Here is a 15,894-nt window from a genome sequence, read left to right as displayed (position 1 = left end):
AGACTGTGCTCAGCGGGCTCCCTGGGAAGGGCAGGGGCCTCAGAGGCATGAGTCTCTTTAAGGCAACGGTGTCCAGGGCCCAGTACACTGGGGGTCCCAGGTTGGCAGGACCTTCCTCAGGCTGTATTGGTATTCAAGTAGCTGCTGTCCAAGTTCCTCGCCTAGAAGCCAGGGACTGGCTTGAGGGGCCATGAGGAGGACCGAGGTGTTGGAGGTAGACGGGGGAGAGTCCTCTACAATGTTCCAGACTGGGGAAGGCTCCAAGGCTCTTGGGTTTTTGTTGGGAGGCGAGGGCCCTCTGTAAACAATCCTCTAGAGACTCGGCACCCAACCGCCTGACTCGTAGTGTAAGGGTTTGGGCTTGTGTCTGGGCACGTTAGGGCTGCTGTCAAAATACCACAAACTAAGGGGCTTAAACAACAGAGATTCATTATCTCAGGGCTCTGGAGGCTGGAAGGCGGAGATCAAGGTGTCAGCGGGGCTGTGTTCCCTCTGAAAATGCCAGGGGAGGATCTCTTCCAGGCCTCTCTCCCAGCTTCTGATAGTTCCTTGGTTTGTGGCATGCTGACTCCATCTTCCCACGGAGTCCTCCCTGAGTAGGCGTCTGTGTCCACGTTTCCCCTTTGTATGACTGCACCAGCCATATTGGAAAAGGAGCCCATCCTACCCCAGGACGACCTCCCCTGAACGCCCCCCCCCCCAAAGGTGCTATTTCCATATAAGGTCATGGGATCAGAACTTCAGCATATACATTTGGTGGGGACCCAATTCCAGCCATCCCAGGTGGGTCTCGCCCCCTGAGTTCTGGAGCACAGTTCACACCTCCACTTACACAGCTGACTCTCACCAGCATCTTCTCTCATCTCGTGCTCTCAACGCCTGGTGGGGAGGAGGCCAAGCACATTTCTTCTGATGGAAGAGGCTGGGGGGCAGTTAGATGGCTGTGGCTCCGACAGTCACCTGTACACATACACACAGCCTGCTTCCCAGCTGTGACTGTGGTGGGGTGGTAAGTCTCTCTGCGTGTCTGTTGGGGGAAGGCTGAGATGAGTGTGGGGAGGGTCCAGCCAAGGTGGTGAGTGTTCACAGACCTGCCACCTGCTCTCCCCTCTCCTCGTATGTGGCTTTGAATGTAGAAATCCTTTGGGCTGAGCTGAGATCCAGATCAGGGTAGGGGTGGGAGAGGGTCTATTACACGTCAAAGGTCACAGGGCTAAACCTCCTTCCCACACAGAGGGGTCCATCATGTTCAGCACCCTGTCTGTCCCCCACACCCCTCTCTGCAGGCGTGGGTTTCCCTCTCTGGAGCTGGCTGGCTCACCTTCTTCTGCCCATTAGCTCCCTCCGCAGTTCTGCCCCCACATCCTCTGTCTTCCCAAGGATTCAGGGACCTGGCTTCAGCACACAGATTGGGGGCTGTAATGGATGTAGCCTTGTGCTAGGTGCCCAGTTTTCAGCCAGACACCAGAAGATCAAATTGGGATCCAGCAAGCCCTTCCAGAGACCTTTGCCCTTGGAAAAGGAGATGTGATCCCAGGGAGTGGAGGAGGGGAGAGGAGACGTGGAAACCGAGCTACAGAATCTTAGAGCCGGATGGAACCCTGGAACACTCCTACTCCAGGTTCCTTGGGCCACGGAGGGGGAAACCCGGAGGGGAGGTAATGTGCCAAGGTCAAATGTTGGGTGGTGGCTGGTGGCAGAAACCAGGCATCTGAGCCCATATTGGGACGAAAGGGGCAGGTGGTGGGTGCTTTACGGTGTCTGTGAGCTCCGTTCCCAAGGTTGGAGGGGCTTGTGTGGGCTGGGGGTCGCCTCCAGGACTCCCGAGGGGAGGGAGGGGAGACTAAAAGCAAAGCGGGAGAGCGACCTGGGGATTGTGGGAATGTGGGGCCGTGCACCCGCCCCAGCCCTGCGTGGGGCGCCCTGGGGAAGGGGCTCTGGGCAGGGGTGAGGGGTGGGGGTCCTGCGGGGTCCCGCGCGTGGGGGCCGGGCCGGCCGGGGCGGAGTGAGTCACGGCCCGCCCGCTCCCATTGTGCGGCCTGGCGGCGGCGGCGGCGGCGGCGGAGCTGCGGAGCCGAGCGCGAGGAGGTGGAGCCCCGGGCTGCGGGCTCCGGCGCCTGCGTCCGCCCGGCTGGCCCGGCTTGCCGCCGCCGTGGGCGACCCCCCGGCCGTGCGGCCCTGCGCGGCGCCAGGCCCCCGAGCACGCGCGGGAGGGAGATGGGGCGCGGCGGCCGGCGCAGGCCCCGCACGCTCCGGAGCCCCGAGGTACCGCAGGGCGGGGCTGGGGCGCGGCGGGCCAGGGCCGGGCCCCCGGGGTGTCGCGGGCGTGGCGGGGCCTCGCCTGGGCAGGCGGATGATCGGGCTCGAGGGGGAGAGGGCGGCGGCGCGAGGCTCCTGACCCCGCCTTCTCCCCCAGGGCTCCCCACTAGGCCCCCGCAGCGCCCCCTTCTTCTCAACCCGGTCACGGGTCCCTCAGTGAGCGAGAGGCTCCCGAGCTGCCTCCCCGGCCATGGCCAACGGAGTGATCCCGCCGCCCGGGGGCGCCTCCCCCCTACCCCAGGTGACTGCCGCGCGCGGAGGTGGGAGAAGAGGAAGGAGGGACCCCAAGGAGGAGAGGGGAGTCCTCTGGCCGACCTTGGGACCCCCACATCCGGGGATGGAGCTGGGTTAGAGGGGATTGGGGAAAGGGAGGGCCTTTCGGTATTTTTTCAGTTCTCTTGCCTCCTTTCCCCCCAAGCTCTAGGGTCCTGGGAGGCTGACCCAAGGCTGGGGCGCAGGGAGAGGGGATTGTTGAAGATGGAGGCCGCTGGTCTTCTCCACCCTCAGCCAGGGTTTGGAGTTGGGGTGGATGTGGGGCGTTCTTGGGTCAAGGGTCCTTCTTAGAAGAGGCTGTCTGAGCCTGCAGGTCCGTGTGCCCTTGGAGGAGCCCCCTCTGAGTCCAGACCTGGAGGAGGAGGACGATGACTTGGGCAAGACCTTGGCTGTGAGCAGGTTTGGGGACCTCATCAGCAAGCCCCCGGCCTGGGACCCTGAGAAGCCCAGCCGCAGCTACAGCGAGCGGGACTTTGAGTGTGGGTAGCCCGGGGCCCCCTAGTGTGGCCGCCCTCACCACCATCACCTTCATTGCCACCATCACCGTGTTCACCACTGGCTTGGTCACCCAGTGCCGTCTTGTGCTGGACGCTGTGCAGGACGCTGTGCTGGGCCACCATGCCATGTTAAGTCATCCTGCCTCACTCACCCATCGCCTGTCCACCCTCCGGGGGAGCCGGGCCCCAGACGCAGAGGGAGACATAGGGAGATGGGCCCGAGGCCTTCCTCGGTGACCTTCATCTTCACCAAGGCTCTGCTGTCCCTCCGGCCCTGCCCTCTTCTCTCTGCCTCCTCACCTCCCTCCGCTCTTCTGACTCTGCCTCCCCACCTTGCTGTATCGTGTCTTCCCATGTCCCCCAGCCCCATTTCACAGCCCGCCCTCTCCTTGACTCCCGTTCCCCCACTCTACCAGGCCTTACCAATGGCAGGACACGGACACAGGTGTTGGGGGGAGCTGGCTCTCGAGGAAGTTCTAGGGTGCCCTTGTTTGAGGCCCTGAGCTAGAATAAGGTGTGTGCCCCTAGGGTGGTGAGGGGGCCCGCTTCTGCTGTGGGGGCCCCCCAACCGGCTCTCCTGCACCCCCAGTTCACCGGCACACATCCCACCACACCCACCACCCGCTCTCGGCGCGCCTGCCTCCACCCCACAAGCTGCGGCGACTGCCCCCCACCTCTGCCCGGCAGAGCAGGAGGAAGAGGAAGAAGGAGAAAACCTCGGCTCCCCCCTCGGAGGGGACCCCTCCCATCCAGGAGGAAGGGGGAGCTGGAGCGGAGGAGGAGGAAGAGGAAGAGGAGGAGGAAGAGGAAGGGGAATCTGAGGCAGAACCTGTGGAACCCCCGCCCTCAGGGTCCCCACAGAAAGCGAAGGTAGGGGTCTGTTCCTGAAGGAGGGCTGAGTCCTCAGGGAGGGGTGCAGCAGGGAGAAGAGGATGCTGCAGAGGGGGCCGGGGCTGCCTGGGGAAGCAGAGGGGTGGGGGGCGGTCGGGGGCTGAGCCCCGGTGCAGGAACCCAGGGCACGCTGCTTTGTCCACAGTTCTCCATTGGAAGTGATGAGGATGACAGTCCTGGGCTCTCTGGGAGGGCTGCCGTCACCAAGCCTCTGCCCTCGGTGGGCCCTTGCTCTGACAAGAGCCCCCAGCAGTCAGTCAGGTACTGGCCTCCAGCCCAGAGCAGGTCCCAGGCTCCCTTCTGACCCTGGCGACTGTCCCCAGCTCTGACCCTGGAGAAGAAGAGGGGAGTTGAGGAGAGGGAACAGAGGAAGGGGGGAGGGGTTCGTCCTGTCTCTGTCCATAGGGTTGACAAGGAGAAGAGACAAGGTGTCATTAGAGAGGAGGACAGGGATAAAAGTGGAAGACAGACAGGAAGTGGGGGTGGGGCGGTGAGATGGGGACAGGGAGGTAGAGGTCAGCTTCCTTCTCTGTCCAGAAGGAGTCTGTGTCTAGCACCTGGGGGGCTATTCCAGGCCCCACCCCAAGCTGGGGGAGGACAAAGGAACCCCCTAACCTGGCCCATCTCCACCGTGGTTCCCTGTCAAGTCCAAGGCTGCCATGGTGCCTCCTCAGCTCCTCAAGCCCCCGGGCCCGGGTCTCCCGAGTCGCTGGGGAGAAGAGCCGGCCGTGGAGCCCGTCGGCCAGCTATGACCTGCGGGAGCGGCTGTGCCCAGGCAGTGCCCTGGGCACCCCAGGTGGCCCGGAGCAGCAGGTGCCCACTGACGAGGCAGAGGCCCAGATGCTGGGCTCCGCGGACCTGGATGACATGAAGAGTGAGTGACACACTGTGGCAGTGGCAGCCCCCCTGGCCCACCCCCCATGGGCGCTCCACAGGTGGGGAACCTAGGAGAAGCTCTGTGTTCTCCCCAACCCGGTGCTGAGTCCCCTCTGCAGTATCCCTGTCTGCTGGCATGTGGCTAGGGACAGGGAGCTCACTACCTGACCAAGCCACCTCTCTGGTTGCCAGAGCTGAGATTTCCCTTCGTGACACCTCTGCCCTTCTGTCCTGATTTTGTCCTCTGAGTCACCCCCTGAATAAGGCAACCCCTCCTTCCACGTGACCTTTGCAGACATTATGTCCCCCTCCCCCCAGGGCTCCTCTTCTCAGGGCAAACTCTTTTTGTTGTCTTCACGCCAGGCCCCTTGAGGGTGAGCCACTCTTCTGGGTCCCGCTTCTCCCCACATCGGGGTCCCCTGACTTGTCGCACCACCCTCGGCGGGGCCTGGCTGTGATTGTGGCACATTCCTTCCATCTTATCAGTGCCCTGGTTTCTGTGCCACCTGTCATCACTCGCGGGGCTCTGTGCCCAGGCTGGGGGCATCACTGACCCCACCTCCCTCCCCCTTGGAAGCACAGTGTGTGGGCGGGGGTTGGTGGGGAGGGCTCTGAGCTCAGTACGTCATGGAAAGTTGCCAGGGCCTGAGGACAGGGACAGGAACAATCCGATGGCAGCAGTGGGGTGGGGTGGGGGTGGTCAGGGGAGGGCGTGTTTACAGACTCAGGGTGGGGGTTGGAAGCAGCAGGGAGCCAGCCCAGGGCTGTGGGGAGTCTGGAGGCTTGGGTTGAACAAAGACCACTGATCCAGGCTCCCACCTTTTAGGAGAGCCAGGGCTTAGGGGGTGGAGCAGTGGCCAAGGGCTCAGCCACCGGGAGAACGATGAGCCTGCTGGAGGAGGTCACAGAGCCCAACAGGGCAGTGAGCCCTGGGCCTGGGGACACGGAGGGCCAGGGCCCTTGGATGGCCCCGGCCCCCAGCCCTCGAGACTCGCTGGCCTCAGAGGACTTAGAAATGTTGGTGCTGGACCTTGAGGACGGTGATCTGTGTGAATCCCTCCAGGGCCAGCTGAGCCCCATGGCCGGGGAACCAGCCTGTGAGTAAGTGGGCCACCGGGCTCTCTGTGGCTGCTGGCCTGGAAGGGGCAAGCAGGGAGGAAGGGCAAGAGCTCAGCTTGAGTCAGCCAGATGTGTACCTGTGGGGGAGACCTGGGTGCCAAGAGAGGGCATAGGGAAAGGACTGGGGGCCTGGTGACTTCATGTAGGTCCTGGTGCTCTGGAATGAGAGGCAGTGGCCATGGGGGAGGTTGGGCAACCCGGGCTTGGACCGAGTTGGGATTTGCCTTCTTACAGTGGCTTAGCCAGTGGTCTCCTGTGTTCGTATGGAATTGTCATTCCCCTTCTCTGGGCCTGTGTGTCTTTGTCTGTGACACGCCTGTGCCGGCTTATGTGGTTGTGTGGACATGGCCCCTGGCTGGCCAGGGCAGGGGGCTGGAGGGCTGGCTCTGACCATGAGGACCTGAGCTGGACCCCCAGGACCACCAAGCCTGCCTGGCCTGTAGGTCACCGGCTGGAGGACAACCCTGGTGTGCGGCGGCACCTGGTGAAGAAGCCCTCTCGGACGCAGGCCGGGAGGGGCAGCCCGGGGGGCTTGGCCCCAATCCTGCGCAGGAAGAAGAAGAAGAAGAAGCTGGATCGGAGGCCTCATGAGGTACAGGGGCCTGAGGGCTGGGCCTCCATTTCCGGCCTTCCTCTCCTTCCCCTACCCCCCGCCCCCCGTGGGCCGCAGACCCTCACCCTGGGCTCCTGCCTCACTCAGGTGTTCGTGGAGCTGAACGAGCTGACGCTGGACCGCAGCCAGGAGCCCCACTGGCGGGAGACGGCGCGCTGGATCAAGTTTGAGGAGGATGTGGAAGAAGAAACAGAGCGCTGGGGGAAGCCTCACGTGGCCTCGCTCTCCTTCCGCAGCCTTCTGGAACTCCGGAGGACCATCGCCCACGGTAGGGACCCTGCAGGCCTGGCCCCGGGCTGTGTGCCCTCTTCGCCGGCTATGGAGTTCGGCTAGCAGCAGGCTGTCCAGCTTGGGGGATGCTGCTCCCCGGGGGCCTGTGTCCAGGCAAGGTCTGGCTGCCACCTTGGAGATGGGGAGTCCGAGCCCCTGTGTAGCCGTGAGCTGGAGGGGACAGGCTGTGCTGCTCTAGGCTCCCGTCCCCGCGCCCAACACTAACCAGCGACTCCCCTCCCTGGTTCGCTCCAGGTTCCCTCTGCACATCCCTGTGTCTGGCTTGTTGGGGCCAGGTGTCACTGAGTACCTGCTGTGTGCACTGAGGGCTGGGTCACCCGGCATGTCTGCCTGCCCTTGGGGAGCAAGGCGACAGGGGTGGCTTTTTCTCTCTGATGGGACCCTCCCCCACCTATTCCCCCAGGAGCTGCCCTCCTGGACCTGGAACAGACCACTCTGCCGGGGATCGCCCATCTCGTGGTGGAGACCATGATCGTGTCTGACCAGATCCGTCCGGAGGACAGGGCCAGCGTCCTGCGTACCCTCTTACTGAAACACAGGTGCCAGTGTGGGGGCCCTCGGTCGGGGCATTCTTGTGCCTGTGCTCTTCCAGGATCATGGACTCTCCTGTGCGGTTTTCTAGCCTCTGCTTGAATAACCCTAGTGATGGGGAGCTTATTACTCTTTCACTCTCGGACAGGACCAGCCATTAGAAAGTTCTTCCTTCCACGGAGGGAGGAGGGGCGGAGGCCCTGACCCTCCCATTTCTCTGCCTCTCTCCCTAACCGGCCTTGCTCCTCTGCCCTCTTCACAGCCATCCCAACGATGACAAGGACACTGGCTTCTTTCCCCGAAACCCATCCAGTTCCAGCGTGAACTCTGTCCTAGGGAATCATCACCCGCCCCCCAGCCACGGCCCTGATGGTGCAGTGCCCACCATGGCTGATGATGTGGGGGAGCCAGCCCCACTCTGGCCTCATGACCCTGATGCCAAGGAGGTCAGTCGCCTTGCTCGGACCTGGGCTGGGGGACTGGGGGGGCTTCTGGTTTCTCTGGAGGCCGCCACTGGCTTCCGGGAGTGGGTTAGGGAGGTTGGATGGCTGGTACCCTGTGAGGGATGTGGGGGGACCTGTAGGAGACACGCATGAGGGCCCCTGCCCTAAAGAACCAGGAGGTTAAATGGGGTGATATGGCAGACCCAGGGGACCCATTTCAACAAGACAAGGTAGAGGTGGTGGCGGGCAGCTTGGGGTGGGGGTCGACAGCCTGAACAGTCTCCTCTCGGTATGGGGTGCATCACAGACAATCCCTTTCCTGGCTGGGGAGGGAGAAAAGAGGGCCCCCCCTCTGGGGGTCAGAGGGCAGAGTCCAGGGCTGGAGCAAGGGATGGGAAGGCCTGCCACGGCCTCCGGTCAGGGTCCCAGCCCTATTCCAGTTCTGCGTCCTCAGAAGCCTCTCCACATGCCTGGGGGAGAAGGTCACCGGGGAAAAAGCCTGAAGCTGCTGGAGAAGATCCCCGAAGATGCTGAGGCTACTGTTGTGCTTGTGGGTGAGGAGGAAGGGGGTCCTGGGCGTGTGGGCTTCCCCTGCGCTCTGCTTGTCCTCAGCTCCGGCCTGCAGGCTCCTTCCAACCCTGTTCAGGCCCTCAGTGCATCCCTGCCTTTCCTCATTGCCTGTCTCGCCCCCAGCTCGCTCTTTCTCAGTTCTCTGCTTCCTGTTCAGTTTTCCACTGTCTTAGACTGCCACTAGTCCACAGAGCACTTTTGTGAGAATTAAAGAGAAGAACTCCTTCTCGGAGACTGTTAACTTTTCCTCTACTCTTAAATAATAATAAATTTACAAACGTATACACGAATAGGGTTTCTTTAGATTGGGCTTAATTTGTGCAGCACACCACCTGCTCAACTGTACAGGGTGGCCCCAGATGTTTTTCTCCGGGTCCAGCCTGGAGGGCTCCTCTTTGCTCAGTGCCTGGTGCCTTACTTTCCCCCCAGGGTGTGTGCCTTTCCTGGAGCAGCCGGCAGCAGCTTTTGTGCGCCTGAATGAGGCCGTGCTCTTGGAGTCTGTGCTCGAGGTCCCTGTGCCTGTGCGCTTCCTCTTTGTGATGCTGGGTCCCAGCCACACCAGCACTGACTATCACGAGCTTGGGCGCTCCATTGCCACCCTCATGTCTGACAAGGTGGGTCCTGCAGACTCTGGGCCTGTTCCCCCGGGGTCCTCTTTTTCCCCTGTCACTCACTGCCTACATTCCTGGCCCTGGAGGCCTTTCTGGGTAGAGGCAGCACTCTGGAGTGGTGAGGGAGGGAGCTGTTGGCCAAGGGCAGAAAAGGGAGCCTGGGTTGGGACTGTGAGAAGGGGAGGTGGTTGAAGGGGGAGAAAAAAAGCCCAGATCCCCAAATCTTGGATGTGACCTAAGACTGGAAAGGGAGGGCTGGATATGTTGGTTTTTGCTGTGGCTTCTCTCAGCTGGGACAGGAAGGTCCTTTAACCAGGGGCGATGTTGGAAATGCTAACTGACCAACCCGGGGCGGGTGGGAGCTCTCTGGACAAAATGATTCTGGGGGCCCCTGCTATGCCTGGTGTTGCCCATTTAGTTGTTGCATTGTGGAAAAGTCTGCAAGCTCCTAGGGGAATAGAAGGCACTCAGAGTTTCAGGGCTGTGGCCAATTGTGGGCAAGCGAGGACGTGAGTCAATATTTTATTTTATTTTATTTTTTATTTTTTTTTAAGAGATTTATTTATTTGACAGAGAGAGAGATCACAAGTAGGCAGAGAGACAGGCAGAGAGAGAGGGGGAAGCAGGCTCCACATTGAGCAGAGAGCCCGATGTAGGGCTCGATCCCAGGACCCTGAGATCATGACCTGAGCCAAAGGCAGAGGCTTTAACCCACTGAGCCACCCAGGCACCACATGAGTCAATATTCTGTCAGTTGGACTAGGCCTGTATATGTGGCCAGACACCCACCTTGCCTCTGGGTCCGTGACGGCCTAACACCTCCTCTCTGGATGCTTAGTCCTTGCCTCTCCTGCCTCCAGCTGTTTCACGAGGCTGCCTACCAGGCAGACGACCGGCAAGACCTCCTGAGCGCCATCAGTGAGTTCCTGGATGGCAGCATCGTGATCCCTCCATCCGAGGTGGAGGGCCGTGACCTGCTGCGCTCCGTGGCTGCCTTCCAGCGGGAGCTGCTGAGGAAGCGGCGGGAGCGTGAACAGACCAAAGTGGAGATGACCACCCAGGGAAGCTATGTGGCCCCCGGGAAAGGTCAGACCCTTTGGGGCCCGTACCCCGCCCTCTCGCCCACTGCAGCTCCTAAGGTCATGAGCCCTAACTCCTGTATGCCAGCTTCTAGTCCCTGATGGGGAGGATTGAGCCCAGAGCCCCCCAGTAGGAGGGGGTGGTCTGGGCTCCAGCAGCTCCTTGCACCCCCCAGAGCTGTCAGTGGAGCTAGGGGGCTCCGAGGCAACCCCTGAAGACGACCCCCTGCTGCGGACTGGCTCGGTGTTTGGGGGGCTTGTGCGAGATGTGAAACGTCGGTACCCACACTACCCCAGTGACCTGCGAGACGCCCTGCACTCCCAGTGCGTGGCAGCTGTGCTCTTCATCTACTTCGCCGCCCTTAGCCCTGCCATCACCTTCGGGGGGCTGCTAGGTGAGGGGCAGGGGACCCAGTGTCACCTGCAAGGTCTGTGGTCAGGGGGTCTCAGGCATCACTTTTGCAGGGGGGCTATACAGTGAGAGGGGGCAGGAAGGGTGCAAGGGGTTGGGGAGCCTGTGACTGGAGGTGGGGGTGGATGGGGGAAGGTGGGAGGGTGGGGCTGGGGAGTGGGACCTGTCTATTGCCCTACGAGGCTACTCTGTCGTAGTTGGGTCCCCAGGTCAGGGTAGGCTAGATGAAGAGGAGGGGCTGGGTAGAAGGAGCCAGGCCAGGGCCCTCCCACTGACCCTTGCCTGCACCAGGGGAGAAGACTGAGGGGCTGATGGGTGTGTCGGAGCTGATTGTGTCCACCGCGGTGCTCGGCGTCCTCTTCTCTCTGCTGGGGGCCCAGCCGCTGCTTGTAGTTGGCTTCTCAGGGCCATTGCTGGTCTTCGAAGAAGCTTTCTTCAAGGTGACAGCCCTCCCCTGCCCCTCCCCAGGGATCTCATGTCCCATCTCTCGGCCCAGATAATGGGGTCCCTGCAGTCTCTCTCCTCCTCCCCCTTTAGAGTTCACCCCGCCCGCCCCCACTCCAGCCCATCCCATGGGGCCCGATGTCTAGGGCAGACCACTGTGGTTAACCGCACCTCCCTCCTGGCCTCCAGTTCTGCCGAGCCCAGGACCTGGAGTACCTCACCGGCCGGGTGTGGGTTGGCCTCTGGCTGGTGGTCTTTGTCCTTGCCCTGGTGGCCGCTGAAGGCAGCTTCCTGGTCCGCTATATCTCACCTTTCACCCAGGAGATCTTCGCCTTCCTCATCTCACTTATTTTCATCTACGAGACCTTCCACAAGCTCTACAAGGTGGAGATCCAGAGAGGTCTTCGGGGTGGACATGGGTGGGGGCTGGGTAGCACCCTGGGGAGGGGTGCACGGCAGTGGGGCGGCGTGGAGCACTGGGAGCAGAGGGGACCGGGAGGAGGGCTCCTCTGGGTGTGGGCGTGTGGGGGGGGGCGCGGGACACCCTGAGTAAGGTCAGAGCTGCCAGACAAGGAGTCGGAGCCAGAAGGTACAGATTAGAACCCCAGCAGGATTCAGCCAGTATGTGCTTGTGGGGGGGCACTCTCAGTGCTGTGGGGCTCCTTTTGTAGAGGAGTATGTGTACGTGTGTGTGTGTGTGTGTGTGTGTGTGTGTGTGTGTGTGTATGTGATGCAGCTTGATGTCCTGTGACCCTGTTGCCTGGTCAGGTGTGGGAGGGGTCAGCGCTCCCCCTCACACTGGTATGAAAGTAAGTTGATAACATTGTGGTCACCTGCTCAGGGGAGTGCTAGGGCAACCTTGTAACCCCCACAGGTGTTCACGGAGCACCCACTGCTGCCATTCTACCCCCCTGAGGGGGCTTTGGAAGCTGGGCTAGAGCTAAATGGGAGTGCTGTGCCCCCCACCGAGGGGCTGCCTGGCCCTAGGAACCAGCCCAACACGGCTCTGCTGTCCCTCATCCTCATGCTTGGGACCTTCCTCATTGCCTTCTTCCTGCGAAAGTTCAGGAACAGCCGCTTCCTGGGAGGCAAGGTGCGTGGCTGAGAAGGGGTGGGGGTTCTCCATGGGTTCCCCTGGGAGTTCCTGTCATCACAGCCAGTCTTCGCTCCAGAGGGGCGCTTTCCCCTTCTCCCGGTCAACCCGTGAACCTAAACCACATCTGTGCCATCCCTTCCGGGTCAGAAGCTTCAGCGAAGTTTAACCAGGCTAGGAATGCTGTCTTGAGCTGGGTGGCACCTGTGGGATTTAGAAGGACAGGTCAGGGGATTTCTGGCTCCAGACCTGAGAGAGTGGGGAGTAATGAGTCCCCATGTTTGTCTCCTGACCCTCACTCCTGCCTTTTGCTCCTTTCCCCGCACTGGCCACTCCCAAGGCTCGCCGCATCATTGGGGATTTTGGCATCCCCATTTCCATTCTGGTGATGGTCCTCGTGGATTACTCGATTACAGACACCTACACACAGGTGAGCAGGGCCCGCCTCCCTCCAGCGGGGGCTTCTCACCCGAGTCTTGGGAGGGAGGCCACGACACGTCTCCATTGCCATAGTGGTCATGATCACAGGCAGAATTCAGCCTTTTTAGTGGAGGGCTGACCTGCTGGGGCCATGCTGGGGTGGCGGGCTGGGGACAGCTGAGCGGTTCAGCGGATGCGGTCAGTCAGGGGGTCTGAGGCTGTATGTGAGCCTTAGCCTAGACTCCTGGCACGGGTGTGGGGCTGGCGGCCGAAGGACAGTTGTACCTGGGGCTCAGGGAGAAAGGATGTCATTCTCTGTCCGCTACCAAATCCTTGGAGAGACTCTGGGAGATGGAAAACTAATTTCCCCCGAACCTGTCCAGGTTTCCTGGAGGCTTGGTACTGGGAACACAGAGCTTGGTGGGAGCAGCTGCTACATGGGGTTCTTAACATGGGGAGGCTGTGTCCCTGAACCCTGTCTTCCTTCCCCCCATGCAGAAGCTGACGGTGCCCACTGGGCTTTCGGTGACGTCCCCCCATAAGCGCACGTGGTTCATCCCACCCCTGGGCAGTGCCCGTCCTTTCCCACCGTGGATGATGGTGGCAGCTGCTGTCCCTGCCCTGCTGGTCCTCATCCTGATCTTCATGGAGACCCAGATCACTGCGTGAGAGGGCTGGGGGACTCGGTGCGGGAGGCCGGGGAGGAGTGGAAGGCAATAGGATTGGTGGCAGGGGTGGGGCACATGGCCCGGGGCACAATTTCCCTCCGGGGTTGTGACAGGAGAGCCATCTGTCCCCACTGCCATGTGCAGGGTGGCCGCTGGCAGTCCTCACCACAGTCTGGCACTGTTCTCTCTCACCCAGCGATGCTCCCATGCGTCTCATTTGGGTTAAACCACAGTGAGGTGAGATCTGGCGTCTGGCTTTTGTGGCATTTTAAATATCCACAGTATGAGGTTTTAGCTCCAATTTGCTTCGATGTGAGAACACCACTTTGGGAGCTTGGAAGAGGAAGCTGGCAGATCCCGGGGAGGGCCCTTCAGGCCATGCCGGTCCTTACCCCCGACAACGCGGGACCTGCTGCGCATGCCTGGCCCTGTGGCCGGCCTGCCCTCCCCACCACCCAGCCCCGATTCCCGTCCTGCAGGCTCATCGTCAGCCAGAAGGCCCGGAGGCTGCTTAAGGGCTCCGGCTTCCACCTAGACTTGCTGCTGATCGGCTCCCTGGGTGGGCTCTGCGGGCTGTTCGGGCTGCCCTGGCTCACGGCCGCCACTGTCCGCTCGGTCACTCACGTGAATGCCCTGACGGTGATGCGCACTGCCATCGCGCCCGGGGACAAGCCCCAGATCCAGGAGGTGCGGGAGCAGCGGGTCACCGGAGTGCTCATCGCCAGCCTCGTGGGTGAGAGCACCCACCTCGCAAGGCCCCAGTCCCCGCTCCGCAGACCTGCCTCCTTGGACCCGGTGCCCGTCAGTCGGCTCTCTCTCCTGGGCTGGCCTCAGGTCCCTTCTGGGTCTCCAGTTGCACCCGCTCTCACCCCAACCTGCCTTGTAGCATTCTGAGCCTTTTTACCCTGAGCACTTTCCAGGTTCTCCATCTGGCTCTGTCTTCTCTCGGGCGTAGCGACGAGGCCCAGCCGGTCCCCCTCCACCAGGCCCGTCCATCCTCATGGGGGCTGTCCGAGGGGTCAGGAAGTCTGTGTCACCTCCTCCAGGCCTGTCCATCGTCATGGGGGCTGTGCTCCGCCGGATCCCGCTGGCTGTGCTCTTTGGGATTTTCCTGTACATGGGGGTCACGTCGCTGTCGGGGATCCAGCTGTCCCAGCGTCTTTTGCTCATCCTCATGCCGGCGAAACACCATCCTGAGCAGCCCTATGTGACCAAGGTAGGGCTGGGCAGCATGGAGGTGGGGAGCTGGGGGGTTGGGGAGGAGTCGCAAGGATGCCGGGGCTGGAGAGGGACAGCGTGACTATGGAGGTTTGGGGACCCCAGGAGCTGTGGGTGGGAGCCGGCTGGGCGCTGTGCCGTGAGACCAGAGGCCTGCTCCCCAGGTGAAGACGTGGCGAATGCACCTGTTCACCTGCATCCAGCTGAGCTGCATCGCCCTGCTGTGGGTGGTCAAGTCCACGGCCGCCTCCCTCGCCTTCCCCTTCCTGCTGCTGCTCACGGTGCCTCTGAGGCGTTGTCTTCTGCCCCGGCTCTTCCAGGACAGGGAGCTTCAGGCGGTAAGGGATGCTGCTCAGGGCCCTGGACTCAGGGAGGCCTGGGTTCCAGTCCCCCCCCCCCCCCATGCCCCCTGCTGGTTGTGAGACAGGAGGCAAGTTCCCAGACTTCCTGAAGTCTCCATTCCAGCTGTGTAAATGGGCGGGTCTACCTTAGAGACATGTGGTGAGGATTGAGACCTGTGTGGGTAAAGCACAGAGCGGGAGGGCTTGGGGTGTGGTATAGCATAGGACTGCTCCCGATGGCTGGGAAGAGGTACTTGGTACTTGTTGTCGTTCTTATTATCGTCTGGAGTGTCCCTGGGGCAGTGACCCAAGGGTTTTTGCCGGAGGGGAGTGTTTCGGGGGGCAGTCCCTCACGGTCCCTGCAGACAGCCTGCAGACAGCGAGGCCCGAGAAGGTCTAGACTGTCCCCCGCCCCGGAAGAGTTGCTGGGGGAACGGGAGGGCGAGCGCCGCCTCCCTGCCCCTGCCAACCTTCTCCTTTCTGCAGCTGGACTCGGAAGATGCTGAGCCTAACTTTGACGAGGACGGCCAGGACGAGTACAACGAGTTGCACATGCCTGTGTGACCCTCCGCCATCGGGCCCCTCAAGAGACCGTGACACCTTAGTGATCCACACCTGGGCCCCAGGCAGAGCCCAGCCCTGGGGCCAGCGGGCTCCTCCCAACCCAGAGATGTGCCTGGAGCCCCTCACACCACGGCCAGGGTGGCCCGCTGACTCTGCCCCGGGCACTGACCTTGGCTCACCCAGGCCCGTTCATAGACCAGACCGGCACAGACTGAGCTCATTATAACCACACTCCTTGTCTTGTGTCTGCCTCACTTTCTTGGTTCCACCCTTGGTCTGCCTGGTCATGCTTATCCAACTGGAATTGGAAGAATTCTGTTTTCAGGGTCATCAAAACCAGGGAGAGGTTTGAGGCAAGGACAGTATTCTTGGGGGAAAGGGAGAGAATCAAGACCACAGAAGGTCAGAGCTGGATGTTATCATGACCCCTTGAGTCGTCGCAAGTACAGCTGGGGAACGGGAGGCTCAGGGTCTGGCTCAAGGTCGCATACTGTTAATCTAGCCCCTGCTTGGAAGGGAGAGTGTGGGGGAGGTGTGAGGGAGGAGGTCACTTTGCTTTAGCCATTAGAGAAATCAGTGTCCCCAGTGGCTGTGAGGCTATAGAAGGAAATGGAAAATGTT

General features: G+C 61.6%; 1 protein-coding gene across 6 annotated transcripts; it reads left to right on the top strand.

The window, feature by feature from the left end:
- The first annotated feature begins 1,384 nt into the window (after positions 1 to 1,384).
- SLC4A3 (solute carrier family 4 member 3) lies at positions 1,385 to 15,516 on the top strand. 6 transcript variants are annotated; one of them, XM_059167927.1, is made up of 23 exons: positions 1,385 to 1,658; positions 2,417 to 2,560; positions 2,906 to 3,071; positions 3,679 to 3,959; positions 4,126 to 4,241; positions 4,628 to 4,854; positions 6,419 to 6,567; positions 6,676 to 6,856; positions 7,283 to 7,418; positions 7,673 to 7,856; positions 8,308 to 8,407; positions 8,853 to 9,037; positions 9,895 to 10,120; positions 10,290 to 10,508; positions 10,817 to 10,965; positions 11,159 to 11,353; positions 11,844 to 12,062; positions 12,403 to 12,492; positions 12,981 to 13,147; positions 13,630 to 13,883; positions 14,197 to 14,366; positions 14,533 to 14,706; positions 15,196 to 15,516. In XM_059167927.1, exons 2-23 carry the CDS (start codon positions 2,510 to 2,512, stop codon positions 15,271 to 15,273), a joined length of 3,717 nt encoding a protein of 1,238 aa, XP_059023910.1. In that variant the 5' UTR covers positions 1,385 to 1,658; positions 2,417 to 2,509; the 3' UTR covers positions 15,274 to 15,516. The 6 variants fall into 6 exon arrangements, with proteins under 6 accessions (XP_059023910.1, XP_059023914.1, XP_059023913.1 ...); XM_059167930.1 differs by lacking the exon at positions 1,385 to 1,658 and adding an exon at positions 2,070 to 2,265 and having other exon boundaries at positions 11,291 to 11,353; XM_059167928.1 differs by lacking the exon at positions 1,385 to 1,658 and adding an exon at positions 2,071 to 2,265 and having other exon boundaries at positions 4,655 to 4,854.
- Positions 15,517 to 15,894: the final 378 nt, after the last annotated feature.

The sequence above is a fragment of the Mustela lutreola genome, chromosome 3, assembly GCF_030435805.1.
Source record: "Mustela lutreola isolate mMusLut2 chromosome 3, mMusLut2.pri, whole genome shotgun sequence".
Taxonomy (NCBI): Eukaryota; Metazoa; Chordata; class Mammalia; order Carnivora; family Mustelidae; genus Mustela; species Mustela lutreola.
The sequence above is the reverse complement of the archived record's forward strand: the minus strand, read 5'-3'. Positions and strand labels throughout refer to the sequence as shown.